The sequence below is a fragment of the Desmodus rotundus genome, chromosome 1, assembly GCF_022682495.2.
Source record: "Desmodus rotundus isolate HL8 chromosome 1, HLdesRot8A.1, whole genome shotgun sequence".
In the NCBI taxonomy this organism is placed as follows: Eukaryota; Metazoa; Chordata; class Mammalia; order Chiroptera; family Phyllostomidae; genus Desmodus; species Desmodus rotundus.
Genome location: NC_071387.1, coordinates 67,259,977 through 67,280,003, shown reverse-complemented (window position 1 = coordinate 67,280,003; position 20,027 = coordinate 67,259,977). Strand labels below are relative to the sequence as shown.

Below are 20,027 nucleotides of genomic sequence, written 5' to 3'. Positions count from 1 at the left end.
ACAGATAAGGGCCTTGAGCTAGGTAGGGTAATATCTCTTATGATATCCAGATAAACCTAAACACCCAAATGCTGTCAAAACTTTGAGAAAATTTTAGCTAAAGATCTCTTTGCCTTTGCTTTCCTCTCCTCTTGACCTTGCATTCGGCATACAGAGAAACTGTCTAGATCTAGAAGGACTTAAAGATGTAGCGCATTCTGAAGTGACTGAGTCTTTCTAACAGTCTGATTCACATCAGCAGACATACTTTCTTGTTTTCTCCAAGGGGTTTACTAAAGCACAAACATTTTCAACAAAGCATGTAAAAGCAGGGAGGGGCAGGGAGACATATTTTTCAAATGAAATCTCTGATAACACTGTACAGTAACATCATTTTTTATGGTAGGATTGGGTTAAAATGAAAACATTTAAATGAAAAATTGTGTACAGTTAAAATCATCTTTGATTATCCCTTAAATTACCTATAAATTATAGTATACAAGTCTTTCTATATATTGTATATAAGTAAACACCTTACTGTAAAAAATAGCACTTGTTACAAATACACACAAACACCCACAATTGCAGCATTGTTAAAATTATTCTCTCTTTCTCTCTCTTTTGGGGGTAGTGAGGGGCAAGTACATAAACTTAAATTTGTAGATGCTAAGTACATAAAAGAGGTTGCTATGGATGAATTAAAGGTGTAGAGGAAGGCATTCCCTTTAACTCTCACCCCAAAGGACCTGTGGTGGGCAGAATAATGGCCCCCAAAGGTGTCCACATGCTAATCTCTGGAACCTATGAATATGTTACCTTGCATGGCAAAGGAACTCTGCGGATGTGATTCAATTTAATGACCTAGAGATGGGGCAGTCATCCTGGGTTACTCAACTGGACTCATTTAATTACATGAATCCTGAAACGTGGATAACTTTGTCCAGTTACAGAGAGCCAGAAAGATGACAGCATGAGAAGGCCAGCCCTCTGTTGCTTGCTTTGATGATGGAGAAGGGGTGGGAGGCACAAACCAAGGAATACGGGAGGCCTCTAGAAGCTATAAAAGGGAAAAAAAAAAAAATGTTTTCCCTATCATAGTCCTTTTGGGTTGCTATCAAAGTGCCACAGACTGGGTGGCTTATAAACAGAAGAAATTTATTTCTCACAGTTCTGGAGGCTGGAATTCCATGATCAGGGCACCAGCATGGTCAGATTCTGGTGAGGATATTTTGGGGGATGCAGACTGCCAATTTCTGTGTCCTCAAATGGGGAAGGGGCTGTGGAGCTCTGTGGGGCCTCTTTTAAGAGAGCATTAATCCCATTCATGTGGGCTCCAGCTCTCAGGACCTAATCACTTCACAAAGGCCCCACCTCCTAGTATCATCATATTGGAATTTAGGATTTCAACATAGGAATTTTGGAGGGGCATAAATGTTCAGACCATAGCACCCCCACTAAAGCATCTAGGAAATGATGCTGCTCTGCCCATACCTTGATATTAGCCCAGAAAGAACCATGTTGGACTTGTGATCTACAGAACTATAAGACAAAAAAATAAATCTGCGTTGGTTCAAGCCACTAAGTGTGTGGTAATTTGTTACTGCAGCAACAGAACCCTGCTGCAGCATCCCACCGGCTACTTCCCTGAAACACAGGGCTCTGAGAGTGCAGCTTGATAAACATCCAACCCAGCTTTGTGTTGCCTGCAACACATGCCCAACACCAAGCACATCTCAGTCACGTGTTATCTTGATGAGTGCACCTTCCTGCATGTGTGTCTTCAGACCTCCACCTCTTCGTCCTCAACTGTTTACAAAGTGACCAGTGAAAGTAATCCAGTGGTCCCATCAAAGAAGCCAAACTTCAAAATCCTGAAGGTCTATCTCCCAGGTCAGTGCCACCTGGGAGACAGGATATATTTTTCTATCCAGGTCACACCCTAAAATCAGACTCCAGAGACCTAAAAACACTTGATGTTTACCAAAGTTCAGCCTCATAAGTGGAGAGAGCACTGAAGCCCAGTTCACTGGAGGGTACTGGTAGTTTTTGCCGACTGTTGCTATGGGTTTCATCACTACCTTGAGCAGGGAAGGTGGCACAGACTCAGGACCTGCAACAAAAAGGAAAACAATAATAGAACAGTTCAGCTTTCCCTCCTGGTTCGCCTTGTTTCAAAGGGATTTGGTATCACATTTTCCATTGTGGTCTATCTTTCAATCTTGTTCTGCTCTTAATCTCATCCTCATTTACTACAAAACCTTGTTCCCTCTATTCTTCTCTCTCCTATTTGTCTCCAGTCTTTCCCACTTGTTTGGATAGGAAGATTTGACATAACTGCTCAGCTGTCTTCCATGCTTTCTCATGTCTTTTTACCCAGCTTTCTAAAACGAGTAACTTTCTCTACATTACTGCCTCACTGCTCACTTGTGTTCAATTCACTTGCAGAAAGGGAGACCATTACTGCCGACACTGGCACAATCCCTTTAAGGACGGTGGATTACCTTCAGTCCCCAGGGCCCTGAATGGGCTTATACTGCACCATGTGATTCACCATTCTACTCCTCAGCTGGTGCCAAGGCTCGCTGCTCCAGAGGTAAACATCTAAGTTAATAGCTATACCATAGGTTAACCAGCTATCTGGGAGACAATATCATGACTTTAATATTCTATATTTTTTATTCAGGTGAGTAGTAAATTGAAATTGAAAAAAAATGAGGCATGGAGCAATTGGATGCAAAATAGGCAGTTAGGACTGCAGTAGCCATCAAGGGTAATGTAAAAGTGAAGATACATGGAGGTCAGAAATAACGTATAAAAGAGTGGAAGACCAAAAAGGAGATGGTAAAGTAGCAGGAGAAACGACAGCAGCAGAAGGGAAACCAGCATCAGCAGAAAGAAAAGCAGAATCAGCAAAAACAAAAGCATCACTAGGAAAAGTAACATGAGGGTTTGAATAAGTAGAAAGAGCAGCAGAGTCAGCAGACACTGAAGGACAAAGCAAAAGCAGGAGAGTGTCAGCAAAAGGAAAGCAGCTGCAGAAGGAGAAGTGCAGGGAAAGGAGAAGCAGAGGCAGAACAAGTAGCAGAATCAGCAGACACTAAAGGGGAAAGCAGAAGCAGCCAACAAAAGGAAACCACCTGCAGAAAGGAGAAGTAGAGGCCAAAACCCCCACAGAACCGAAAGACACTGAAATGGAAAGCAGAAGCAGGCACAGAGCCAGCAAAAGGAAAGCAGCTGCAGAAAGGAGAAGTGCAGGGAAAGGAGAAGCAGAGGCAGAACAAGTAGCAGAATCAGCAGACACTAAAGGGGAAAGCAGAAGCAGCCAACAAAAGGAAACCACCTGCAGAAAGGAGAAGTAGAGGCCAAAACCCCCACAGAACCGAAAGACACTGAAATGGAAAGCAGAAGCAGCCACAGAGCCAGCAAAAGGAAAGCAGCTGCAGAAAGGAGAAGTGCAGGGAAAGGAGAAGCAGAGGCAGAACAAGTAGCAGAATCAGCAGACACTAAAGGGGAAAGCAGAAGCAGCCAACAAAAGGAAACCACCTGCAGAAAGGAGAAGTAGAGGCCTAAAACCCCACAGAACCGAAAGACACTGAAATGGAAAGCAGAAGCAGGCACAGAGCCAGCAAAAGGAAAGCAGCTGCAGAAAGGAGAAGTGCAGGGAAAGGAGAAGCAGAGGCCAGAAAAGCCACAGAACTCGAAGACAGTGAAATGAAAGCAGAAGCAGGCCCAGTGCCAGCAAAAGGAAACTACCTGCAGAAAAGAGAAGTAGAGACCAAAACCCCCACAGAACCGAAAGACACTGAAATGGAAAGCAGAAGCAGGCACAGAGCCAGCAAATGGAAAGCAGCTGCAGAAAGGAGAAGTGCAGGGAAAGGAGAAGCAGAGGCAAAAAAAGCCACAGAGCTCGAAGACAGTGAAATGAAAGCAGAAGCAGGCACAGAGCCAGCAATAGGAAAGCAGCTGCAGAAAGAAGTGCAGGGAAAGGAGAAGCAGAGGCAGAACAAGTAGCAGAATCAGCAGACACTAAAGGGGAAAGCAGAAGCAGCCAACAAAAGGAAACCACCTGCAGAAAGGAGAAGTAGAGGCCAAAACCCCCACAGAACCGAAAGACACTGAAATGGAAAGCAGAAGCAGGCACAGAGCCAGCAAAAGGAAAGCAGCTGCAGAAAGGAGAAGTGCAGGGAAAGGAGAAGCAGAGGCCAAAAAAGCCACAGAGCTCAAAGACAGTGAAATGAAAGCAGAAGCAGGCCCAGTGCCAGCAAAAGGAAAGCAGCTGCAGAAAGGAGAAGTGCAGGGAAAGGAGAAGCAGAGGCAGAACAAGTAGCAGAATCAGCAGACACTAAAGGGGAAAGCAGAAGCAGCCCACAAAAGGAAACCACCTGCAGAAAGGAGAAGTAGAGGCCAAAACCCCCACAGAACCGAAAGACACTGAAACGGAAAGCAGAAGCAGGCACAGAGCCAGCAAAAGGAAAGCAGCTGCAGAAAGGAGAAGTGCAGGGAAAGGAGAAGCAGAGGCAGAACAAGTAGCAGAATCAGCAGACACTAAAGGGGAAAGCAGAAGCAGCCCACCAAAGGAAACCACCTGCAGAAAGGAGAAGTAGAGGCCAAAACCCCCACAGAACCGAAAGACACTGAAATGGAAAGCAGAAGCAGGCACAGAGCCAGCAAAAGGAAAGCAGCTGCAGAAAGGAGAAGTGCAGGGAAAGGAGAAGCAGAGGCCAAGAAAGCCACAGAGCTCAAAGACAGTGAAATGAAAGCAGAAGCAGGCCCAGTGCCAGCAAAAGGAAAGCAGCTGCAGAAGGAGAAGTGCAGGGAAAGGAGAAGCAGAGGCAGAACAAGTAGCAGAATCAGCAGACACTAAAGGGGAAAGCAGAAGCAGCCAACAAAAGGAAACCACCTGCAGAAAGGAGAAGTAGAGGCCTAAAACCCCACAGAACCGAAAGACACTGAAATGGAAAGCAGAAGCAGGCACAGAGCCAGCAAAAGGAAAGCAGCTGCAGAAAGGAGAAGTGCAGGGAAAGGAGAAGCAGAGGCCAGAAAAGCCACAGAGCTCGAAGACAGTGAAATGAAAGCAGAAGCAGGCCCAGTGCCAGCAAAAGGAAACCACCTGCAGAAAGGAGAAGTAGAGACCAAAACCCCCACAGAACCGAAAGACACTGAAATGGAAAGCAGAAGCAGGCACAGAGCCAGCAAAAGGAAAGCAGCTGCAGAAAGGAGAAGTGCAGGGAAAGGAGAAGCAGAGGCAGAACAAGTAGCAGAATCAGCAGACACTAAAGGGGAAAGCAGAAGCAGCCAACAAAAGGAAACCACCTGCAGAAAGGAGAAGTAGAGGCCAAAACCCCCACAGAACCGAAAGACACTGAAATGGAAAGCAGAAGCAGGCACAGAGCCAGCAAAAGGAAAGCAGCTGCAGAAAGGAGAAGTGCAGGGAAAGGAGAAGCAGAGGCCAAAAAAGCCACAGAGCTCAAAGACAAAGAAATGAAAGCAGAAGCAGGCCCAGTGCCAGCAAAAGGAAAGCAGCTGCAGAAAGGAGAAGTGCAGGGAAAGGAGAAGCAGAGGCAGAACAAGTAGCAGAATCAGCAGACACTAAAGGGGAAAGCAGAAGCAGCCCACAAAAGGAAACCACCTGCAGAAAGGAGAAGTAGAGGCCAAAACCCCCACAGAACCGAAAGACACTGAAATGGAAAGCAGAAGCAGGCACAGAGCCAGCAAAAGGAAAGCAGCTGTAGAAAGGAGAAGTGCAGGGAAAGGAGAAGCAGAGGCCAAAAAAGCCACAGAGCTCAAAGACAGTGAAATGAAAGCAGAAGCAGGCCCAGTGCCAGCAAAAGGAAAGCAGCTGCAGAAAGGAGAAGTGCAGGGAAAGGAGAAGCAGAGGCAGAACAAGTAGCAGAATCAGCAGACACTAAAGGGGAAAGCAGAAGCAGCCAACAAAAGGAAACCACCTGCAGAAAGGAGAAGTAGAGGCCAAAACCCCCACAGAACCGAAAGACACTGAAATGGAAAGCAGAAGCAGGCACAGAGCCAGCAAAAGGAAAGCAGCTGCAGAAAGGAGAAGTGCAGGGAAAGGAGAAGCAGAGGCAGAACAAGTAGCAGAATCAGCAGACACTGAAGGGGAAAGGAGAAGCAGGGAGAGAGCCAGGGAGAAGGAAAGATATCCATAGAATGGAGAAACACAGGGAAAGGAGAAGAAGAGTCAGGAAAAGCAGCAAAATAGCAGACACTGAAAAGATAAGAAAACAGAAGTGAGGATAGAGCCAGCAATAGGAAAAAACAGCCACCGGAAAGAGAAACACATCGAAAAGAAATATAGATGCAAGATCGGCAGAAAAGTATATGAATCTTTAGATGCTGAAAATGGGGAAGAAGTGGAGACAGAGTCATGAAGAGGAAAACAGTTACAGAAAGGAGGAGCACAGGAAAAAGCAGCAGATGCAGTATCAGCAGGAAAAGCAGCAGAATTAGTAGAGATTGAAAAAATGGGAAAAGCAGAATTGGAGGCAGAGTCAATAAAAGGAAAAAATGTTGAAAGGAGAAGTGTAGGGAAAAGAAGAAGCATCTAAATATGGGCAAAGAACTTGAATAGACATTTCTCTGTGGATGATACACAAATGGCCAACTAGAATATGAAGATGCTCAACACCACTAATCATGAGAGAAAACCAAATCAAAACAATGAGACAGTGCACCGATTAGGATGGATACTATAAAAAAAGACAGAAAAAGAATATTAGTAAGTGTTGGCAAGGATGTAGAGAAATTGATACTCTTTTGTACTTCTGGTGGGATTGCAAAATGGTAGAACCACTATGGAAAACAATATGATAGCTCCTCAAAAAATGATAAATAGGACTACCATGTGACCCAGCAATCCCACTTTGGGCATATATCCAAAAGAACTGAAAGCACAGTCTTGAAGAGATATTCATACACCATGTTTACAGTGGCTCTATTCACAATAGCCAGGAGGTGGAAGCAACCCAAATGTCCGTTGATAGATAAATGGGTAAGTGAAATACGATACATACACACAATGGAACAGTATTTAACCTTGAAAAGAAAAGAAAACCTGTCATACGCTACAACATGAATATCTCTTGGGGACACTACACTGAGTGCAACTAGCAGTCACAGCAGGTATTTGAAGTAATCAAATAGAAACAGAAAGAAGAATGATCGTTACCAGGGGTTAGGGCGAGGGAGAAAGGATAAATGGTTTAATAGGTCTAGATTTTCAGTTTTTAAAAAATTTTTCAATTGCAGTTGACATTCAATATTATTTTGTATGAGTTTCAGGTGTTCAGCATAGTAGTTAGATAATCATATACTTTACAAAGTGCTCTCCCCAATGTTCCCAGTACCCACCTGGCACCATACAAAATCATAATGACACTGACTATGTTTCCTATTCTGTACATCCCCATGACTATTCTGTAACTATCAATCTGTACTTCTCAATCCCTTCACCTTTCCTACCCGCTCCTCAACCTCCACCCCTCCGGCAACCACCAGTCTGTTCTATCAATGTGTCTGTTTCTGTTTTGCCTCCTTGTTGATGTTGTTCTTTAGACTTTCACTTTTGTAGGATGAAAAGTCATGGAGATTGGTTTAATTTAACAACAATGTTAACGTACTTAACACTACTGAACTATATACTTAAAAATGGCTAAGACGATAAATTTTATGTTATGGCATTTTATAATAAAAAACTAAAAAAAAATAAAAAAGGAGAGATTTTGGGTTTCCAGTTCTGCATGTAAGGAGCCTGGAATTCGCCACTGTCCTAGCAACACATAAAAAGCTAAACAGACTTAAAAATCAACACTCTTCTTGGATCCCTAAAACTGGAAGGACACAGGGAAATCTGCAGCCCCCAATTTGGAGACATGATAGCTAGCATTTTTCTTTTTAGTAATAAAGTATTTTAAATTAAGGTACATGGATTTTTTAAGACATAATGCTATTGCACACTGAACAGTGTACAATATAGTGTAAGCATAACTTTTATATGCACTGAGAAGCCAAAAAATTCATGGGATTCATTTTATTGTGACGTTTGCTTTAGTGTGTTATCTGGAACTGAACCCACAATGTCTCCAAGGCATGTCTGCACAGGGAGTCACGGCTCACCAGAGCAGAGACTCATGAGTGGAAAAGACTGCAGGGACCAGTCAGTGCTGGGGAGAGAAACCCGAACTGTAACTGGTGAAATCCTGGAGGCTGTGTGAACATCTCTGATGCTCACAGATTTGATGACCTAGATGAAATGGATCAATTCTTTCAAAGACACAATCTGCAAAAACTCACACAAGAAGTAGTAGATAATCTGAATAGGCCTGTATCTATTTAAAAATTGAATCAATAATTAGTAAGTTTCTAAAAAAGAAATGCCCAGATGGGTTCACAGGTGAATTCCACCAAACATTTAAGGAAGAAATTATACCAATTCTCTACAAGCTCTTTCAGAATGTGGAAGCAGAGGGAGTACTTCCTATTTCATTCTCTGAGGACAGCATTACCCTAATACCAGAACCAGACAAATACATAACAAAACACTACAAGCCGATGTCTCTCATGAACACAGACAAAAAAATCCTCAACAAAATATTAGCATATCGAATTTAACAATGTATGAAAGAATTATACACCACAATCAAGTGAGCTTTATCTCAAGTATGCAAGGCTTGTTAACATCCAAAAATTAATGTAATCCATCACATCAGCAGGCTAAAGAAGAAAAGTCACATGAACATGTCAATAGATGTAGAAAAAACATTTGAAAAAATCCAACACCCATTCATGAGAAAAAACTCATTAAACTAGATAGAGAAACTTCCTCAACTTGATACAGAATATGTACAAAAAAATTAAAGCTAACATCATACTTAATTGTGAGAAAATAGAAGCTTTCTCACTAAGATGAGGAACAAGGTAAAGAAGTTTCAACACTCCTTTTCTTTAAAAAGTTTTTTTTCTTTTATTGATTCCAAGAGAGGGAAAGAGAGGAAGAGAAACATCGATCAGGTACCTCCTGCTTGTGCCCTGACTGGGGACTGAACCTGCACTTCAGCCACATGCTCTGGCCAGAAATCAAATCTGTGACCTTTCAGTTTGCAGGACAATGGCCAACCAAAGGAGCCACACTGGCCAGGGCAACACTCCTTTTTAATATTATATTGGAAGTTCTATTTCATGTATAAGACAAGAAAAGGAAATAAAAGATATACTGATTAGGAAGCAAGACACAATTAACTAAAACAAAAAATAAACTGGAGATACTTCTACTGAGTTTACAAAAATAAAAATGATACCAGAAAACTAGGAAAATTGTATGCCAACAAATGAGATGATCTAGATAAAATGAACAAATTCCTAGAAACATATAATATATCCAAACTGACTCAAAAATAAATAGAAAACATGAACAGACCTATAACAAGTGAGAAGATTGAATCAGTAGTCATAAACCCCCCAACAAAGAAAAATCCAAGACCAGATGATTTTACTAGTAATTCTATCAAACACTTAAGAATTAACATCGATCCTTCTCAATTACTTCCAAAAGAAGAAGAGAAGGAATTCATTCATGAGACCAGCTTTATCCTGACACAAAAGCCAGGCAAAGATATCAAAATAACAGAAAACTACAGACCAATATATGCTATAAATATAGATGTGAAAATTCTCAATAAAACACTAGCAAACAGCACCTAATGGCATATTAAAAGGATCATACATGACGACAACACAGGATTTATTCAACATAAGAGAATGAATCAATGTGATATACCACATTAATAGAGTGAAAGAGGGAGGGGAACATGCCCATCTTAAATGACATGGCAAGCTTTGGATAAAATCTAACACCCTTTCATGATAGAAATGCTCAGAAAATTATGAATAGAATGGAATGATCTCAACACGGTAAAAAGCATCTGTTAAAACCCCACAGCAGACATCATACCCAGCGATGAAAGGCTGGAAGCTTTCCCTTTCCGATTAGGAACAAGACAAAGATACCTACTTTCAACACTTTGTACTGGATGTTCTAGCCAGAGCCATTAGGCAAGAAAAAGAAATAAAAGTCAATCAGATTAGAAAGGAAGAAGGAATAAATACACAAAAAATGTGTTTCTATATCCCAGCAATGATTCATATAAAAAGGAAATTAAGAAACAATGCTGCCTGCAACAGTGTCCAAAAGAATAAAATAACCTGGGGATAATTTATTTGAGGTGAAAGACACATATACTGAAAAGTACAAAACTTTGCTAAATGAAATTTAAAAATATGTAAATGGAAAGACATGTGTTATGAATTGGAAACACTGGTAAGATGACAATACTCCCCAAGCTATCTACAGATTCAACAGAATGCACATCAAAATTTCAACAGCCTTTTTCTTTAGAAATCAACAGGTTGGTTCTCAGAAATAGATGGAATTGCAAGGACTCCAAATGGCTAAATCGATCTTGAAAAAAACGTGAAGGACTGGCACATACTAAATTCAAAATTTACTACAAAGCTACAGTAATCAAAATGGTCTGGTATTGGCAAACATGTAAACAAATGAACAAAATTGAGAGGTCAAAAATAGATCCATACTTTATGGTCAGTTGACTTTTGACAGAGGTCAAACTCAATAAAGGAAAGAATGGTTTGTTCAACAAATGGTTCTGGGAAAACTAGACAGCCACATGCCAATAATAAAATTGGACCCCTACCTAACATCATATACAAAAATGAACTCAAAATTAATCAATGACCTAAATGCAAGAATTAAACCATAAAAATCTTAGAAGACAACATAGAAGTAAATCTTCATGACCTTTGATCTGGCAGTGGATTTTTAGATACGAAACCAAAAACATGAGTGACTAAAGAAAAAATAGATAAATTGGGCTTTGTAAAAGTTAAAACTTCTGTGCATCAATGGATATTGTCCACCACCTACAGAATGCAAGAAAATATGTGCGAACTGAATATTTGATAAGAGCCTAGTATCCAGAATATACAAAGACAATCTAATTTTTTAAATTGTCAAAGGACTTGAATAAATAATTCTCTGAAGAAGATATGCTACAAATAGCCATCAAGTATTTGAAAATATGCTCAACATCATTGTTTATCACCGAAATGCAAATCAAAACCAAATTATATCACTTCACATTCACTAGGACGGCAACAACAACAACGGAAAACAATGTGTTGGCTTGTTCTCTACAGTGATGTGGAGAAAATGGAACCCTCACATGTTGCTGGTAGGAATACAAAATGGTGCAGCCACTGTAGAAAAAGTTTGGCAGCTCCTCAAAAAATGACACAAAATTCATGTATGATCCAGCAATCCCATCATTTCTAGATTTATACCCGAAAGAATTGAAAACAGGAGTTTAAACAAAAACTTGTACACAAATCTTCATATCAGGACCACTCATAATAGTGAAAAGGTAGAAACAACCTAAATGTTCACCAGTGTGGTGAATGGATAGTTAAAATGCATATCCATACAATGGAAAATTACTTGGCCATAAAAAATGAAATACTGGTATATGCTCCAACATGGACGAGCCTTTAAAATATTATTCTAAGTAAAAGAGCCAGACACAAAAGGTCATACAGTGCATGATTCCATTTAAATATACAGAACAGGCAAATCCACAGAGACAGACAGGAGACTATTGGTTGCTAGGGGCTAGGAAGTGGGGTGTGGGGAGCAGCTGCTCAATGGGTGCAAGGCTTCCTTTTGGGGTGATGAGAATGTTCTGGAACTAGATAGTGGTGATGGTTGCACCACAGTGTAAATGCACTAAATGTCACTGAGTGGTACACTTTAAAATGGTAAATTTTATGTTACGTAAGTCTTACCACAGTATGTATTTTTAAAGCACAAGAAGGATAGAAAGGGATGATGCAGTCACTGGAGAGAAAAGCAGAATCCATGAGAAAAACTGATCCTATGCAGCCCCTGAAAGATAATTACTGCCCTTAGACTTCTAGGAAAGTTAGCAATCCGTGCAATAAACACCTTTACTTTTGAGTCGGATGAAGTGAGTTATCGCTTTCTGTAATAAAAATACCCTAACATAATCGCTATCTAGTTACTGACCCCACTACTCCACTTGAACTGTCCTTACAAAGATTTCTAATTGCTATCTAAATGCCAAATTCAAGGGCATTTGTTTGTCTTTCTTTCTACACTTTTCTATCTAAAACTGTATCATGCCCTCATGCTTTAAATAAATGCTTCTCTAAACTTCTATGTTGTTCCTCTGCTGAGTCTCACGGCCTAGGCTCATCTCCTCTCACAGTTCCACATATTACTTATATGCTGATGACTAGTAAATCCATATTTTGAACCCAGGCCTTCCTCTATCTTTTAGACTCATATTTCCCACTAGAGCTATCTCAGAAGTCTGCATGTTTTCTTAGGCTAGCCACCAAATACCCCACCTCCTTTCCTATGCCTCTGCCAAGTTGGGAAAGTAAAACTAGTTGTGTACCTTCCAGGGATGTTTCTCTTGCCTCCAACAAACACTTTTTGCTTTTTGAAAATGTTAAACTCAACACATTTGCTACTTTTCTACTGTGTTACCAGTAATGGAAGCTTTATTTCTAGTGCAGCTTGAGATGTAATAGTAGGAGAGCAGAAATATTATCAGGAAGTTAACGGTTACTGTTACAAAAAGAATTTCTGACAAAAGGTAAATGTATTCATAAACATTCATTCATCCAACCATTAACTGAGTATCTATTAGGTGCCAGGCACTGTTCCAAACAGTGGAGGCAGAGCTCAACAAGACAGAACAGGCCACTATGCTCATGGAGCTGATATCCCAGTGAGAGGAAAAACATGTGGAAAAATCAGATGCAGTAAAAGCAAAAATGCAGTGGTGGGACTTCACTGGTGGGCTATGTGCTGATTACACACATGTGGCAATGTCCCTAGACACTGGCTGCAAATTGGAGTCTCTGACTTCACAAAAAAGTGAATGAAAATTAAGCTTTTTGGGGGGAGGGGAGTCCTTTTGGCTCATTATTCATAATAATGGCACACAGTAGGGTAAATATCTGTGCATTAAATTACCTTTTTCTCTCCCGTTGAGGACTTGAATAGAATTTTATATTGCATATCAGTAATCATAAGCAGATTTCTATTATTTTTTTTACATCAAGTGTTTTCAAAATTACATACAATTTTACTCCAGGTCCTTCTACAAAATTCACTATAAAACGGCTGCAGTTTCCAGAGGACCTAGGGAATCAGGAAAGGCATTCGATCTGCCCTCTAATACCAGGACCCCGGGCGAAATATGACCACTTTCCAGGCGTTTTATTGCCTAGACAATGAGCGCTCCTTTGACAGGACAGTAGAACTTTCCCAATGATTGCATTTTACTGTACACTTTTCATGTTGCTTCTATGCTCTTTAGAGTTGATCTGGTATCAACCCTAAAACCCTGACCTGAGAACCAAGTGTCAACCTGTAACAAGGAGAACCTGTAAAATGGAGCATAGGGCTGAAAATGAAGAAAGGGCCATGACACAATAAATCTTCTACTTTTAAAGGGCAGAGAATCACTACCAGAGAGCATAAATAGAATCACACAAAATTTTCCACTACTTACAGACAACAAATTCTGACACTAACTGGAATAAAAGAAATTACAGTAACTGTAAGGAATGAAGAAAATACTTGACAGTTCCATGCATCTGGAAGGGGAGGGGTGTGTATGGAAAGAGAGGGAGTCTGCAAGCCTGGAAGAATGAAGTCACATGGTTCCTTCCCCAGAGATCTTTAGCAATGGACACAAGAATGCAAATCTCAGCAATGGGAATGGTCAGCTCCCTTAGGACAATGCTTTGTCTTTCAAACAAGTACCTTAGGTAAAAGGAAACACTGAAATGCTTTATAGACCATGGATTTGGGGCTGAGAAGACCTAACAGACTTACTAAGAGCATCCACATGTTTTAAAATCCAGATACAAAGTTGCTTTAAATCTCTCATCCAGTTGACACCTTCAAAGAACCCTGATATAAATGGCGTATCTGAACATAATGCGTTATTATCACATTTGGCTACACAGATTTCAGATCTGGGCCACAGCACGCGTGTGTAAGCTCCACAGTAGAAATCTGGTGACAAGAGGCTAGCACACATTCCCATCCCCAGCACGTTGTCTGTGCATATGGACCTGTCTTTACTTTCTCCATCTTTAGAGTTGTTTAGAAGCAACTTAGCTTAGAATTATCTATTCCCATCTATGTGCTTAAAACTGTAGATCAATAAATATTTGAAAACTATTATTTGCCAAGTACTCTTCTCAAAGCATTTAGAATAAAATACAGATGTTCTTTCTGCCCTTGAGGAAATTACAATCTAATGAGAAAGACAGGCTTAAACAAAGAGCCATAAAAAATTAAGCAAATCATTACACATATATAAAATAGTATGAAACATATAGAAAGGAGACTATTATGCCAAGTGAAATAGGCCAGTGGGTGAAAGACAAACACCACATGATCTCACTTATAAGAGGAACCTAATGAACAAAACAAACTACTGAGTAAAATAGAACCAGAGGCATGGAATCATGGAACAGACTGACAGCGGTAAGAGGGGAGTCAGATGGTGACTGACTGAAAGAAGGTGACGGGCCCAGGGGACATGGACAATGATGAGGGGCTGATTATGCAAGTGGGGGGTGGGCTGGGTAGAAGGGGGAGAAGGGGGGAAAAGTGGGACAACTGTAATAGCATAAACAATAAAATATTTTTAAAAGAAAAAAGAAAAATAACTCCAGATTTTAGAAACTAAAAAAATAATAATAATAATAAATCAAACCAAAACCAACCTAGAAAGGTATCATATAAGAAATCTAAACCCATCTGGGACCATCAGGGAAACTTCTCTCTTCCCTACTGAGGAAAGAATATTTAAACCAGGATGGAAAGGATGAGTAGAAATTTTCCAAAGTCCTCAGAAAACACAGGCAGAGGTAATTACAGGATGGCATATTTGTGAGGACTAGGAGGTGCTTAGCCCCTGCCAGAAACTATAAGCATGCTAGCCGTTGGAAACAGTTGTGACTCTGATGTCAGTCAGATTCTAAGAGTTGGTAGGATGTTCTGAATAATACCAGGTACTTCAACCACATTTGGTCTTACCAGAAACAAAAACATCCCTGGGCCCCTTAGCACCATGAAGGCTGCCCACGGGAGACCAGGACCTGGCAGAGAAAGGCAGCTGGGCCCAGTAGAGATGGGACTGGTTACATTTAGAGGGACTCAGAAAATGAACAAATATATTGAGAATAATGGGTGCCAGGTTTCTTACTGTCAGAGAATTTCCAAGTATGAAAAGAGGGAAAGGTAGAGTGAATGAACCCTGTGGCGTTGAGCTGTAATTGGAAATATTAGTGTAAACTTGTGGACTCATATATATATGTATGGAAAAATAAATATAGACATGAGAAGGGGTGGAGAGGGAGGAGGAGGGGAAACAGGGAGAGACAGAGAAGGGGAGAGAGAATTTCCTAACTGTCCTCTGAAAGGGCCTGGGAACAGTGATTACCCCAGTAGCAATGGCATAAACTGTGGCCAGATCTTGGCATCTAAATATTATTCTGCACCAGAAGGAACCTGAGCTATCTGGCTATTACAGGGCTGAGGCTGATACAGGATGAGCCTAGATCATCTTGGGCCACAAAGAAAGAAGGTATCTCAAGAACTATAGGATCATGTCAAAAGGACACAAGAGCCAACTTCAAGAGGCTCTTACTGATCTAATCTGGAATAATTTGAGGATCAAAACAGTAATTGAATAAAAATTAAATGAAATGCAAATTTAGTAGTCCACACAGAGAAGGAAGGAAGGAAGGGAGGGAGGGAGGGAGGAAGAAAAGGAAGGAGTTCATTATCAGTAGTATAATGCCTACTAAATGTAAATGGAATAATAGAATTTTAAGAATTAGTTTTGACACATTATAATAATAATTAATTCAGGCAAAAACATATTAATGAATATTAAAACTAATGGATGAAAGTAGGATAAAGTCTCAAAATACCTCCACACATAATCCTAATTGATGATAAGGGGAAAAACACAAACTTTGTAGTAGAGAAACCTGGAAGCCATCCCGTTGTGATCGAAGCTGACATCAGCAGGGGAGGGAGGCAGATGTCACGTGCCACCTGACAGGGCGCCCTGAGAAGAGCAGAGCTTCAGGTCCCTGGCATTCCTGCCAAAGAGGATTGACCTGACTCTCTATGAGGAACAACTGTAAACCCAAACAGGAGAATGCTCTATTATAGACCTCACTTCTAATTTTAAAACATGCTGAAGTCATGAAGTACACAGAATAACTGAGGAACCGTGCCAGGCTGATGGAGACTGAAGAGATACGATAAATAAGTACAGTGTGACAGTCAAAATCAAACTCTTTTTATGCTGAAGACATCATTTGGCCTGCCAGTGAAACCTGAATAGAATTATCAGGTAAAGGAATATAGGAGTTAGCTGACTATTTTCATTTTTTTGTAAGTTTGAAATTATTTCAAAATAAAAAGTAAAAGAAAAGAGGTACATTAAAAAGCCGTCTAAAGTTTAAATAAAAATAAATAACCTCTCGAATGGTAAATACATGTAAAAATGTTTATTCCTTCTGGCAATGAAATGCAAATTAGAGTCTTAAGTTATCCTTTTATACCTGCCTGGTTTTGACTGTAGTCATTTGTTTATATATTGGTTTGCTTTGTAATATGGTAACTAGACAGGGTTTAATCTTTACTTCCTTTTCTAAGCACTGTTACATAAAGTAATTCACAAGCTCATAATCCTTCCCAAAGCTATAAAGACAATTGATTCCATTATTTATTTTCTCCACTTTACAGGAGCAATTGAGGATTAGAGACTTCGGCAGCTTGCCTGAAGGTACTAAGCCAGTACTGGCAGCAGTGGGCATGAACCCTGGCGGTCTGACTCCTGGGCTTTAACCTCCCTGATCAACCGCTTTGCATCCTCATGCAGGGCTGAGGTACTGAAATCTGCTACCACCCTTTGACGAGTAAGGAGGTCAAGCCATCCCTTTCGTCACCAGTTAAAAATTGCTGAGAGTTATACTAAGGAAAGCTATATGCACAAGAGAGAAAACTATGTATATAAAGATAGTCTCTATAATAGAAAAATTTAAAATGACCAATAGGGAAATGGTTAATTTTGATTAACTTCATGGAATATTCTACAGTCAGTTAAAAATTGATAATTATGGAGATATGTGAAAAATAGTTATATGTTAATATGATATTAAGGTAAAACTGCAAAGTATAATATATACTTTTTTCCATTTTTTTAATTAAATACTTTTGAATTTTATTGTTCAAGTACAGTTTTCTGCCTTTTCTGTCTTTCCCCACCTCCCTCCCCTGTTTCTATCCTCCTTGGATTTGTCCATGTGTCCTTTACAGTTATTCCTGTAAACCCTTCACCCTTTTCCCCCCATTATCCTCTCCCTTATCCCCTCTGGTTACTGTCAGTTTGTTCTTAATTTCAGTGTCTTTGGTTATATTTTGCTTGCTTGTTTTGTTGATTAGGTGCCAGTTAAAGGTGAGATCACATGGTATTTGTCTTTTACCACCTGGCTTATTTCACTTAGCATAATGTAAAATATGTAAAAATTGTGTGTATATAAAAGCAAATTAAAAAGGAAAATTCAAAAATGATAGATGCTGTTAGAGAGTCATGGGGATAAAATATTGGTGATTTTTTTTGCTTTTATATATTTTCATGGTGTTTACAACAAAAACAGAAATCAAACACTCCCAAAACATACCCATTAACAAACATCTAGAAAGTGATGCAAGGATTCTTTTCATACTTTTCTCCAAGCCTCCCTTTGGAGGAGATCGATGGTGAGTGTGTCCATCTACATGGGGAGTTGTTAAATTTGTCAAAAGCAGATAACAAAGTAATATAAATCTTATGATTTAAGATATTATAACACATACATCTGGAAGGACATATGCTGGAACATCTATTGTGGCTTATAGGTGGTGAGATTATAGGGGATTCTTTTTTATTCTTTATACTATTATTAAACTTAGTGTTATTTATACACATGTATCCATTTCTAATAGCCTTTTAAACAGAATTATATAGGAAAATTATTACTAAATTAAAATACTTTAAAATAATAATCTTGGCAATTGAGCCCACAATTTCATCAGAAAAAATAGGACAGCTTTCTCATATCATTTATTTTATAGAGGTCAGTAATTGTGCTACTTTGACTAGACTGGTCAATAACTATATCTCATATTAACAGTCCAAAAATGATTGAGAATATACCAATCTATAGTTTATATATAAGCCCAATACGTACATATACAGATCACTGACCAATGAATTCATATCAACAAAAAAATTCCATTCATAATGAGGTTTTTACAAGGATTTAGGTATACTTCCCTCAAATAATACTTCTTACTGTGAAGTTTAAAGTCTAACAGAAAAACACAAGCTTAGAAAATTAGTCACATGCCCTAGCAACAGAAAGATAAGAAAAATAATCCTAAATTGTTAGACACAAATACCTAATGTTAGCACCAAAAAATAAATGATTATTTTATTAAGAATTTTTAATACACTTTAAATGTTTTATAAAAAATTAAATAAAATCTTGAAATCTGAATATGCTATGAGGTTGAAAAAAAAGCAAAGATCAGAAGTCAGAAAAAAAATAAATGATTAGAAAAGAAGCAAAAATAAGTCAAAGTTTAAAGGCCCTTAAGGGGAAAAACAATTCCACGATACAAAGAATTTGATGATAAGCAAATTTCAAGTCTAGCATCGTCAAGAAATGTACATAGGAATAGATAATGACAAAGGTTAAGGAACAATACATCTGCTGGAAGGTCAGGGCTATGAGGGAAGAAAAGAGAGTGGTTACAGCAAAAAACAGTAATATTCAAAATTATTAACGGAAGTCTTTAATAACTGGAAGGGATTTCATCTACTAGTTATGGTTTGAAAATGTAGGCCTGCTATGAACATGTACGATTCTATGAACATCCTGTATGTTCTGTCACACGAGTGAGAAAAGCCCTCAGCATTAGAGAGATGAATATTTTCCCCATCTCAAATGTGATTGCCTAAACTGAGATTACGATGCCCCACATCCTGGCATAAGTGTGGTGCGGGGATAACTCAACCCATTTTCCTCCCTCTTGTGAGTTAGTAAATGGCACACAGAGGCAATGCAGCCATGCTCTCCCTAAAGTCTGCTCTCTTCTGCCTCTGCCAAGCATGATTTTTATCCTCTAAAGGCATTTCTTCCTCAAAAGAGCTCACCAAAGTTGTCATCCTTCCTATCAGCAGTTCCACTGGGCTCTGGTGAATGACATCCAGACATTTAAACTCAAAAGCTGCTTCAGAAGGGAGTTATTAAAATTCAAATGAGCTGGGCATATTGAAGAAGAAAACACTCCTTTGCATGCACACCTCCGCATTTGGCCATCCCATTTAGCCCCACAGAGCACGGTCTGGTTTTGTTTTTGTAAATGGGCCTGGGAGACTGAGGTCAGCCTCCCACGGCCCCCACTCCTCTGGGGTCATCATTAGTAATGTGTAAGGCTGAATAGATTTTCCTCTGAATCTAGTCAGCAAACCTGACAAGAAGGCAGCCCTCTCCCACAACCTGAAAATACCAAAAATCTGATTGATAATAGGGCATTTTTTAATACTTCATTTATCTGTTTTAAAACAGCATTCGGGAAGACCGCACGTATCGTCACTGATGCTAGCCCCCGATTTTTCATTTTACAGCAGAACATTTCCTATTGTGCCATGACTGCACCACACCACAAATGTTACATGTGACTAATAATTTCCCCCAGGATTCAGAGAAAATTCATTTCTGCCAAGAAATATGGATCTAGGAAGCCAAGTGACAATTTATTCACTAGAAAAGAGCCTATCTTTCATTTGACCTTAAGAATTTCTTTTTCTCATGGAAATGACCTTACATTATCATTATTTAAAAATTTTATA

At 39.6% G+C, this 20,027-nt stretch overlaps 1 protein-coding gene across 3 annotated transcripts in view; it reads right to left on the bottom strand.

Annotated features, from left to right (window-relative positions):
- Positions 1 to 20,027, bottom strand: part of FOCAD (focadhesin) — a 320,136-nt gene that overhangs the window by 15,188 nt on the left and 284,921 nt on the right. For all 3 annotated transcript variants that reach the window (XM_045193625.3, XM_024558416.4, XM_045193626.3), the window contains exon 36: positions 1,961 to 2,089. In XM_045193625.3, coding sequence (XP_045049560.2) covers positions 1,961 to 2,089 — 129 coding nt within the window. The remainder of the gene's footprint in view (positions 1 to 1,960; positions 2,090 to 20,027) is intronic.